Source organism: Gobius niger, assembly GCF_951799975.1.
Source record: "Gobius niger genome assembly, chromosome: 3".
Taxonomy (NCBI): domain Eukaryota; kingdom Metazoa; phylum Chordata; class Actinopteri; order Gobiiformes; family Gobiidae; genus Gobius; species Gobius niger.
The window spans coordinates 22126183-22137477 of record NC_136854.1 but is presented as its reverse complement, the minus strand read 5'-3'; the positions used below and the strand labels follow the sequence as shown (position 1 = coordinate 22137477).

Here is an 11295-nt window from a genome sequence, read left to right as displayed (position 1 = left end):
GTCTATAGAACCATCCGACGGAACGAACGTTTTTTTTGAACGTTGTTTTTTGTTCATTTAATGCACTTAGAATTGGTTTGAGAGATAAAATAATTATTAGACATTATTAGACAAACCTGTTTTTAAAACTGTCAAAACCCAAACCTTTTTCCAAGCCTAATTCAAATAATTCCTGTTTCTGAACTTAAGCGTTTTACAACTCCTGGCCCTAACCTTAAGATATTTATTAAGATATATTGTCCATATCAAACAAATGTGATAGCTGGGAACCGTCCGACGCTTAACGTGATCTTACCCCGTTAGCGGTGGTATATTCAATCATTTACCACACGAGGGCGCTGCAGCTCGCCGCACACAAGCCGGAAGACAGAAGCACCGAGCTGACGTCTTTACGTAAACGACGTGCGAAATTCAAACTTCTGCAACAAAACAGTTCAGCCCGAAGCCTTCATTTTATCCTCTGTGTTGGATTCTAACTATTTAAAAAGATTCAGCGGTGATTTGGGGACATTTTTGGTAAATCTCTTCAGTAGCAATTCTTAACATAAAGAGACATATATACTATATTCTAAATACGCGTGGCAGATGCTTTTTAAACACAACATCGGGGCTGTGCAATTGTGTGAAACATTCCCTCTGTTTTCAGGAAGGTGTGCTGTCTCAGAACTCGGGACGATGCCAGTGGACAGGACTGAGCTTCGCGGAGCTGATGAATTATACAAATATTATGAAGTTTATGAGACTATTGGCTCAGGTATTAGAGTGTCCAATAGGTTTACAATTGTTCAGTTGACGATGCAGACAAGCTAGGCCGATTTGGAACAACAGATTTAGCTGAACTAAAAATGGGCTGTAACTAGAAGTATCATTTGATAAAGGAAATGAGAATATAATTTTGGAGGGTGATACTTGCCCTATTCTGAATAGGAAATCTTTGGGAAACCTCTTGAAAATTAGAATTTCTTGTCCCTAATGAATTCTTTAAATAACATCTACAAAATTGCATGCCTGTTTCACCAATTTTGCCATGTATCTGGTATTGTTGATATCTACCATCTGCTTGTCTTTCAGGCGGCTTTGCCAAAGTAAAGCTGGGAAGGCATATACTGACAGGAGAAAAGGTTGCCATAAAGATTATGAACAAAAAAGATCTCGGGGTACGCAAATTAACATGTACATGAAGATATATCAATATGTTATGCTTTTGTTTTCGAAAAAACATCACAAGTAGAGAAGTAGCACTGAAAATAGAGCTGGTGATACTTTTTTCAGGATGATCTGCCACGTGTGAAGCTGGAGATTGAGGCAATGAAGAATTTGAGTCATCAGCATGTCTGTCGCCTTTACCAAGTCATTGAGACTTCTACACAGATATTTATGATCATTGAGGTAATTAACAATTTCAATGTACTGTATTGTAGTAGATAACACTGGCAGTATTTTTAAATTAAAATATGTTTCCCTACGCTTTGCTTCATGCAGTACTGTCCAGGAGGAGAGCTGTTCGACTACATAATCGCCAAGGACCGACTTTCTGAAGAGGAGACCAGAGTGTTTTTCAGGCAGATTGTGTCGGCCATTGCTTATGTCCATAGTCAGGGTTATGCTCATAGAGACCTTAAACCGGTAAATATTTGTTCATAAAACCATCTTGTCTGATTTATCAGTGGTGTAATTTGTACTTCCTTTGTAGGAAAATCTGTTGATTGACGAAGATCACAACTTGAAACTAATTGACTTTGGTCTGTGTGCTCGACCTAAGGTATTTAGAATTAACTTTACACTTCTTAGTAATTACACTTTCACATCCTAAATGAATGAAAACAACACATTCAGCACAGCACCATGATGTTCTTTAATGTCTCTTCTCTTGCAGGGCGGTCTGAGCTATGAGCTGATGACGTGCTGTGGAAGCCCTGCCTATGCTGCTCCTGAGCTCGTTCAGGGGAAAGCCTACATCGGTTCAGAGGTGAAAATGCTTCAGTTACACCAGAACTGTACCTGTCTATTTTACCCCTAAAAACCATTTGTTTTTTCTACCAAGTTTAATGATTACCTGCCTGTTCCACATTTTGCTTCTTCATGGTGTTCTGATCATATTCGCTGGTGCATGACTTGGTGCAACTGAGCTGTGAAATCCTGTCTGAAACGCTTGGAGCTGAAATGGTGCTGTGTGATGTGTAACTTCCAGGCCGACGTATGGAGTATGGGAGTGCTGCTGTTTGCGCTGCTTTGTGGATACCTACCTTTTGACGACGACAACTGTATGGTGCTGTACAGAAAGATCTCAGTATGTGCATTGTCACTTCACTTCTGTATACCTGGAAATATCGGTTATGTTATAATTTATGTCAGTAATATACTTATATAACTGCTTGAGTGTTTTTCTAAAGCAGCTTGTATGTTTTCTTTTAAGAGAGGCAAATATGACAACCCTGACTGGCTTTCACCCGGCAGTATCCTTCTCCTCAACCAGATGATGCAGGTCGGATTTTGAATACAGTGATGATATTTTCATGTGAACTGCTTTGAATTGGTTTTAGCCCTCACAATGCAGACACACATTCCAATTCCATGAAACGATTTAATTGAAAATTAAGTTGCAGTTTTTCCTGTGTCCTCTAGGTGGACCCCAAGCGTCGCCTCACTGTCAGACAGTTGTTGGATCATCCCTGGGTGTTAAAAGACTACAACAGCCCTGTAGAGTGGCACAGCAGGCAACCGGTAAAAAAAAAAAAATCACTGTTGACTGTCATTGTAATTATATATATTCATTATCCATTTCAAACTGTTTTTTTTTTTGTCTATTTTTTTTCTACATTGCCCCCATAGCTAGGCCACATTGATGAGGACTGTATCACTGAGATGGCTGTCAATATGAAGAGATCAAGAGAGAGCACAACTGCACTCGTAGAGGAGGTGTGTCCTGCCTTTGAGCTAAAATAGTAAAACCTCACAGTATAGTAGTTCTGTTATTTTGTGTGATGTGTAACTCTTATGGCCATTGCTGGTTGATAACCTTTAAATTGCTGTGATCTGTGACAGTGGCAGTATGACCACACCACAGCCACCTACCTGCTGCTTTTGTCAAAGAAGCAAAGGGGTAAACCTGTCAGACTGCGCACTCGACCACTGCTCTGTGAGGACTCGCGCTCTCCATTACACCAGGGACTCCAGGTAGGACTGCAGAGCTACAGTCCTCTGCTCTGTTCTTCTGCTTACAACATCATTATGCCATTTTAAATTGTGTTTCCATCTTTATATGCTCTGATTTTTGTACTGCTTTCTTGTAGACAAAAGAATCTCTTCAGTTTAGTGAGGATGAGGATGGTGTTATTGTTGGTTCTTTGGACCTTTGCTCTGAGTACCTGGATGATTGCCCATGGGTCACATCACATACACCCCATGGTGTAAGAGAGAGGCAGGACAAAAGCCCTAGCAAAGTCAAGGTTTGTTAAATTTTCACAGTACTGTGTTTCATCTGTAATTTTACACATTGTTTCTATGTGTCTGCAGAGACTGGTATCTCCAGCCGTACAGCGGAGATGTGCTCAGAGCCCGATGCCTGAAAGGGGACGGACAGCAATCCAACATTGCCCTGAGAGGCGGGAAAAGAAGCAGGAGCAAGTCACTGAAAACAAAGAGAACATAGCTGTGCAAGAGAGAGACGCAGAGAAATTCTTGTTGCCTCCTCCTCAAACTCCTGGATCCAGTAAAAAGAATGGACGACTCAACAAGAATGTACTCACCACACCAAATGGCAATGTCAGAACCAAAACCTGTGTTTCTCCAAGAGGTAAGACTTATTACAACAGTAAGGCATGACTTGAGATAACATTTTGATGCCCCGCATCATTTATAAACCGTCACTTAAAAAATTATAATATTTGAATTGGCCAATACTTGCTGCTTTGCTATTCATGTAGTCTTTTCTGCGCCTCACACAGCTTTTATAATCACAAGTGCCACATCCACATGCCAGACATTTGCAAGTAAATTGTCTTCTGGTAATAAACTCATTTGTTGAGCCTGTTTTTTGCCAGAGCCACTCATATTTCTATGATTTAGCTGTCATTGGGCCATTAAAATGGACACACACTCATTTGCTCTCACGGACACTTATCACTGTCAACTCCAAGGTAGGGTTATTATCAGGAAGCTAATTCTATTCACTTATCTAAAAGCCAAGGACACTAATATAAATGGAGAATCGTTTAGGTCTTAATTATTTGTCAAAGGGAGTTTTGTTCAGATGTCCAGCTCATTAGCTTCCTCCTCAAACCTTTGTTGTAACTTGGCTCTAGAGCGAGAGAGTAGAAAGCTTGTATTAGGCCCTTGAAATACGTGTCCTTTGCTGCTCTTCTGTCGGCCTGTGTTCTCTAAGCTGCTCTACAGAAAGTCTTGTGACACGCTGCCCACACATACACATGGTCTGTGCGTGGCTGTCCCCAGGCGTGTACTGTGACAGGTGTAGCTGTCTCTTTCCCCTGCTCACTGTCCCACGTGGGCTGTAGTGACATGTGTTCTCCTGCCTCTAAAGCCTAACTCTGTTTGTGTCAGTTGGCTTGTGTGATGCTATGCCTTTTATGTTACAAAGGAAGCCCTTTTCTTACAGGCCATCCATATGTTTTTTCTCGTTGAAATTTTCACTTCAGACTGTAATAAAGGGTGGCAATTTTGAAGATTTTAAGTTAAAGGGGCTGGAAGCAAGTTCGCCATTTTATACTCACTACTGCCACCTCTGGCCATATATGTAACTGCACCTTCTATATTAAGCTCGTGCATGACGGCAATTCGGGCCGAAGTGATACATTTTTGAGTGACCGTACAGGATTTTAGAGGCAGTTGTGGTGAACAGGTCTGAGCTCATTCTACACATTAGGACATGGCTGGAACATGTAGGTGGAGGAAAATACTTAATTTTAACATTTTTAAACTCCTTATAGTCCCTTTAAAATAAGCTAAGATAGCCTTTCTTAATCTGATATGGAAAAATTCTCTTAGATAGGCAGAAAATGTGAGAAAAAATAAACAAAAAACAATTAAAATAGTGGTATCTTATGTACAATGACTACACAGGACTTTGTGGGGACAAAAGTATAAACAGTAAATCATTTATAATATAATAATTTTAAAATATAAAGCATAATAATTTTTTCCCTGTTTTGTTTCCTACATAATTCCATGTGTTCATTTACAGTTTAATGTCTTCAATAAGAATCACACAATATAAACCGTGTGGAAAATAAAGAAATGCCCATGCATAAAAAGTCTTTACAAACGTTTATTTTGAACATATCTGTATTGAAAACTCATTTAATTTTTGTACTTTAGTTGGAGTTGGTGCCCGTAAAGATCAAAAAAAGAAGACAGAGAATGTTGAACCAGCAAATCTAGAAATAATGACCTTAAGTCCTGACAGAAGGTAAGTGGTGCCCCTTAATCTTTTTAACATAATGTGAGCACACAGTAAAAGTACTCCTTTTCTCCCGGTTCTGTCTCAGGTCCCGGTCTTTAGACATGGCTGCCACTGAAGATAGTGGTAAGAAGAGAAGAGCTGGAAAAATGTTCGGTTCCTTGGAGAGAGGCTTGGATAAAGTGATCACCATGCTCACTCCCAGCAAGAGACGAGGTCCACAGGATGGGCCACGAAAGATCAAGGTATGGGCTTACAGATGACCAAACGATTCAATTTATCATGAGTTCAAAATATGTATTTGTTTTGGTATTTGGAGTATAGAGGATTTTTTCTTTTTCTCTTTAGGTGCAATACAATGTGACTCTCACTAATCAAACAAGCCCAGATCAAGTCCTGAATCAGATCCTGTCTGCCCTCCCGGAGAAAAATGTGGACTTTACACAGAAAGGGTAAAAACGGAAATAAAACGCATCATATCTATTGATTTTGAGCAGCCAAAAAGACACTCTACATTCTTCTTTTTAAGGTACACCTTAAAGTGCCAGACATGGGGTGACTATGGAAAAGTGACCATGGCGTTTGAGCTGGAAGTGTGCCTTCTGCAGAAGCTTGATGTTGTGGGAGTCCGACGTCAGAGGCTAAAGGGAGATGCATGGGTGTATAAGCACTTGGTGGAGGATGTCCTGTCCACATCCAGTATTTAAAAAAAAAAACCTCAATTCTTTGTTTCAACGGATTTTAACAGCACATCTTAACAGGTCTATTTGCAGTCACGCACCACATTTACATCTGTAAAATAAGGCCAGAAGCTAACAATAAATGTCCTTCTTAAATTGTATATTATCTTAATGCCCTACTCCTAATTACTTGTGTGAGTATACGGCACCGCATGCTGGGATCTGCAGTGTACCTTTAACATGGATTTTTTTTTTTTTAATCTCCATTCCACATAATTAATAAGTGAAATTCTCCTGAGGGGTAAATGTCTATGTAACGAGCCTGTTTCCTACATACCTTCTAGCTGCTTGTTACCATATTTATGTCCTGATGTTTATTTTCCTCCCCTGTAGCTGTAAGTAGTGGAATAACATGAAGAACATGGCATCAATTTGTTATTATTTTTTGTGTGAATATGTTTACAAATCACTGTTACGTTTTATGTGTTGCTTGTGTCTGTATGTTACCCTTTTATCCTCCATCTGTCAAAATGTCTTTGTAAGAGGCATACTTGCACTCTAAACACTTAAAATAAATAGTTTGTGGTCTCTACTTTTTCATTTGAGAAATGGAGTGAGTTGAATGATAGAAGCTCACGTCAAGAGCTGTCTTTGATTCGTTCAGTAGTTTGACAGAGCAGTTTTACACCCTGTCACCATCCACCTGTTCAGCCTTCGTTTCTCTCATCTCTTCTCGAACAATTTAGACAGTGTTGTGCATCACAAGGAATATAGATGACTACTGCCATTTGTTTTAAAGGCAGTTATGGCCACACTTTAATGATGGACATAAAATTGATTTTGATTAGTATGTTTCAAAATACTTTACATCCTAGTCCATTTGTTCTTCGCTCTTAAAGCTATACTGCAAAACATTTCACACAGTAAATTGAATAATGTTAGAGTGGCTCACCTCTCCAAAGATTTATATTGGTTAGGTCCTCATCCAAATCCATTCTTTGATTGTCCACTGCAAAAATAGCATCGTCTGTGAATAGCATTTGCTGGCAACAGTATTGTGTTTCAGCTGACATCACAGCATTCTTAAAGGCCTATAATATTTATACAGGTGGGGGGGCAGGTTTGTTTTTTAGGAGATTTTGGGTGTTTTACAGAGAGATCATGAACCCAGTTAATGATATTAATGCTCAGGCTTTTTTTTTTTTTTAGATTCTGAAAGTGTAATGCAGTTAAAGGAACAGGCCACCGTTTTTGCATAGCCTACTGATATGTTCTTACCTGAGCGTAGACGAGTTGATGCGTAACTGTCTGGTTTGTACGTGTGCGCTGAGTCGCGCAAAAAACACCAAACATGTTAGCATGTAGCCTCTCCTCTATGGACCCAAACGGGAATGAAGTTCGAAGTGACCAAATTCTTCCATGTTTTCCCTATTTAAATACGAAACGTGAGTGTTTACAAGTAGTATAGTTACACAAAAGTATAGTTACACAAAATGTCGATTTTCTAAGCGGATAAAAAGTGGTACTATATTGTGAGGCGTAATAACATTTTAGGAGCACTTCGTTCGACGTCCACACAAGTTGAAGTTGTCATCAAGTGTTATTCTTAGTATTAATAGACCATTCCCAGTCATGTGACATTTGGTTAGCTGTTTAGAATGTGCCTAAATATAAATGAAAGTGGAACCTCAAATAACAACAGGCCCTCTGTAGTGATGGGCCGAGTAAATACTGTACTGTAACCTAAAGTGCTGAAAATGGTGGCTGATCATTATTATTGCAAAATGGCTGTTGGGAGCGCAATTTCAATAATGATCTTTGCTCTGGTTGTGTGTTGTATGTGTGTAGAGTTCCCTACCAGAGCATTCCTCCGCTCCACATGGTTATAGGCAGGAAGCCACTTAGTCCTGACAGTTTTGCGGCTGATGGGCATGCGTTTGTGGCAGGCTCTCCTTGGCGTCTCGGCAGGGAGCTGGAGATTAATGGTGGGCTGTGGTGATGATAAGGGGGTTTAACCTTAATAGAGTCTGAGGAGAGTAGGGGGTATAATGATCGTTTAAGACAGAGGTGAAGGTGAGAGTAAACAGGTGAAAATATATCATTGTTCTGTGAGACTGCTGTGTCTCCTGCAGTGAAAGGGTTCATCGGTCAGGGACTGTGGACAACAGCTGGACCGACGTCTTCATATAGACCTATGTAGAGTTGGGGGGTTGTAGTGTGTGAGTGCCTGTACATGTATGATGGCAGTATTGTCCCACTGCACATTTGGTATTAAAATAGGGTGACCAGACATCCCAGTTTACCTGGGACAGTCACAGTTTTGAGTCCTCTGTCCCATGTCAAACACAACTTTTAGTGAATTAACCAAATAAATATCTAAATGTCCATCACCTCAATGCTGATTTACAAACATGAAGTTTGACCAATCAGTGTGGGCTCCCAATCTGGTCAGCCTAAATACAAGTGCAAGTTAATTTAGTAGTAATTAAATCAACTATTTCACTCAATACATTTTAAATTAAGACACTGAGTTTTACATTTCTAGCTTGTAATGTAAAACTTTGCTTGAAATAAAAACTGAAATGTATTTTTGGTAGTAGTATTTACAGCACTTTTTCAACAATGAATCTCACACATTCATACAGTACATACTGTACAGTATGCACTGGAGGCAAAGTAGGATAAGTGTCTTGCCCAAAGACACAGTGACAGTAAGCATTGTTGGGGGCTGGGATCAGACTCTGTGAGTCCATGGACTAAAACTCTACAACTGAGCTTCAATTATAATACAAACTGTGCATAAAAATCCTAATAGGCCTTTTTTTACTTCACTAGACCATCCAGATATTACACCTCCAGTGAAACAGATGGCGCTAAAATCCCAAACTGTGCCAGTCCGAAATATCCAGTCATCCAATCAGATGTACAAGGGGGTGGTCTGAAATGAGGTCATCATCAACTTTGGCAACACCTGATTAAAGATTTGAAGACTGTGAACTTTCAGCAACAGAGCAGGCACCACCACCAGGAGCACTTATGAGGTAATTTTTTTCATTTTGATAAAATATTGGCACTTTTCTCTTTTTCATTTACAACAAACAATCTGTTTAACTTGAGCTCTAGTCAACTTTCACCACATTTGACAGTGTTTAATTGCAGATAAACCTTTTGGTGTTATGTTGTAATATGAAATACTGCACATATAATGCATTTTTACTGTTGTCTTAAGATTTTGTGTTTTGGTTAAATTGATTCAGAGACTGAAAGCATTTTGAATGTGAATCACCTTTGCTCCCCTGACCTTCTTTTATAACGCCAAATGGAATTTCTCACCTCCTGTAAATATAGGTCAAATGTTTAAGTAGATTTTGCCAGTTTTGTGCCAACATCATTTTTTTGTTTTCTACTTAGAAGGTGCACAATGAGGCTTTTGCTTGGACTGACCCTGATCCTACTTTTCCTGTGTAAGTCTGAGAGCAGTTTTTATTGCGCAAATGCGTTTGGTTTGATTTGCTCCATTAACATACGTTTCACTTGTTGCAGGGCTTCAGACATCCCAGATGTCCAGCAAAAACAATATTCCTTGTGAGGTGAGTGTTTAGTTTGTGTTATAAAATGGTTGATTTAAATTTTACTTAGTGTCCTTGGATAAGACACTTCATATGTATCTAGTAAAAAATAGAAGCACAAAAACTCCAAGGCACTCTTGACAGTGAGGTTTAAAAAGCCTTTTTTAAATGCGCCAACACATTTCTACTACTGAAGAAGGCTCTGAAACAGGGACAAATCCAAGAGGTGCGGCACCGTCTCAGAGGATCACCAAAGGCAGCCAGCCATGTTTCCTACGGCCGCTACAGTTTGACCAACCTCAAAAAAACATGCTGGTCAGGTTGGTCCACAGTGGTGGCGCGGCTCAGTCGCAGCGGCTCAGGACTAACACCTGAACACTATTTCGCTGTACGGTTGTACAATGACAAATAAAGCACTTACTTACTTGCTACAATATATTATTTCAGAGCATATTTGTAGAGGTCTAAACCAAAAGGTTAACAGGTTTATACATTACAAGACTCCTAACAGGTCATTGTGTTGCCTACTAGGTAATTGCTGTCTTTGTAATTTGCTCATTGCAACCATTCAAATTGCCATTGGATTGCAATGAATGTCCAGCCCTAATTGGCAGTGTGCAGCACTTCCTTTTTGTCTATTGTATGAACTGTGGCAATTGAAGGTCGATCTCTGCCATTGAGTCAATGAAAAATTCACTTAATTTTAAATTTCAAATGTTTCAAAAAAACTCTGAATGACATTTGCCTTTTCTCTTGCAGGCTGCGTCTGTGAGTGACTCCACCGTGTCCCTGCTGCTGTTCCCTCTGTCCCTGTACTCCTGGCTGACATCCATTCTGCTCAGGCTAGTCCTGTCCCTCCCAGTTCTCATCCTAAATGTCCTGCATCACTCCTTGCTCCTGCTGATGGCCTGTCCATGGTGCGTTGCCTCGATCAGTTTCTCTTTGGTGCTCACCGTTCTACATGTGACTCTATACCTACTCCACCTAGCTTTGGTACTTGGAGTTGTTGTTATTTTGAGCCTCTCCAAATCCCACTTGGCTAAAGAGGACATGAGAAGAAAGAACACATTGTGCCAGTATAAAGCTGGGGGTAGAGACGGACATCAAGGTTGAAAACGCCGGGCTGAAGTCAATTTGTTTGGAGCTGTTTTACCTTCCATCTATTAAATTAACATTTCACAGTACATTTTTACTCAGACCCTGTGTGTAAATTGGCTTAGAGAAAGACTAGAAAAGCAACGGCAAGAAAAGCTCTGATTAGTGTGTGTCCATGTGGCCTAAATGAGGGTGAAAATATATCTACTTGCTGCCTCTTCAAGCCGTAGTCCACTTATCTATCTCCCAATTATCTGCGGATTGTTGTACTGTTTTCTCCCCATCTACCAGTGTTTTCATTAGATGTGTCCGTCAAATGGAGATGACTGAAAAAGAGAAAAAAGCAAAGAGGAAGTGGAGGTTTTCCGCTTTTGACTTGTATTTTTGTGTATATTGCAAGAGGAAGTCCTGGGAAAGCTAATGAAGGGAGCGTGCAGTGAGAGAGAGAGTGGATGGGGTATAGGCGCCGATTAAAGGATGGTCAAGCAGGGAGTAAACAGCTCTGTGCCGGGCCAGAAATAGAAGTCTAAAAATA

At 40.0% G+C, this 11295-nt stretch overlaps 1 protein-coding gene and 1 long non-coding RNA gene across 2 annotated transcripts; both read left to right on the top strand.

The window, feature by feature from the left end:
* Positions 1–416: 416 nt before the first annotated feature.
* melk (maternal embryonic leucine zipper kinase) lies at positions 417–6504 on the top strand. Its single transcript, XM_079552782.1, has 18 exons — positions 417–516; positions 647–754; positions 1072–1157; positions 1273–1389; positions 1483–1626; positions 1694–1762; positions 1877–1969; positions 2192–2290; positions 2417–2485; positions 2626–2724; positions 2833–2919; positions 3046–3177; positions 3294–3449; positions 3517–3796; positions 5335–5425; positions 5505–5661; positions 5765–5868; positions 5946–6504. Exons 2-18 carry the CDS (start codon positions 676–678, stop codon positions 6121–6123), a joined length of 2040 nt encoding a protein of 679 aa, XP_079408908.1. The 5' UTR covers positions 417–516; positions 647–675; the 3' UTR covers positions 6124–6504.
* A 2588-nt stretch (positions 6505–9092) lies between these two features.
* On the top strand, positions 9093–11295 carry LOC306961277. The gene is made up of 4 exons (XR_013792746.1): positions 9093–9137; positions 9508–9560; positions 9640–9686; positions 10425–11295. It is a non-coding gene; the product is annotated as an uncharacterized lncRNA (long non-coding RNA).

Coding starts and splice junctions, on each gene's coding strand:
- melk (XM_079552782.1), top strand. CDS start 676: ATGCCAGTGGACAGGACTGAGCTTCGCGGAGCTGATGAATTATACAAA. Junction 755..1,071: donor TTATGAGACTATTGGCTCAG/GTATTAGAGTGT, acceptor CTTGTCTTTCAG/GCGGCTTTGCCAAAGTAAAG. Junction 1,627..1,693: donor CTCATAGAGACCTTAAACCG/GTAAATATTTGT, acceptor CTTCCTTTGTAG/GAAAATCTGTTGATTGACGA.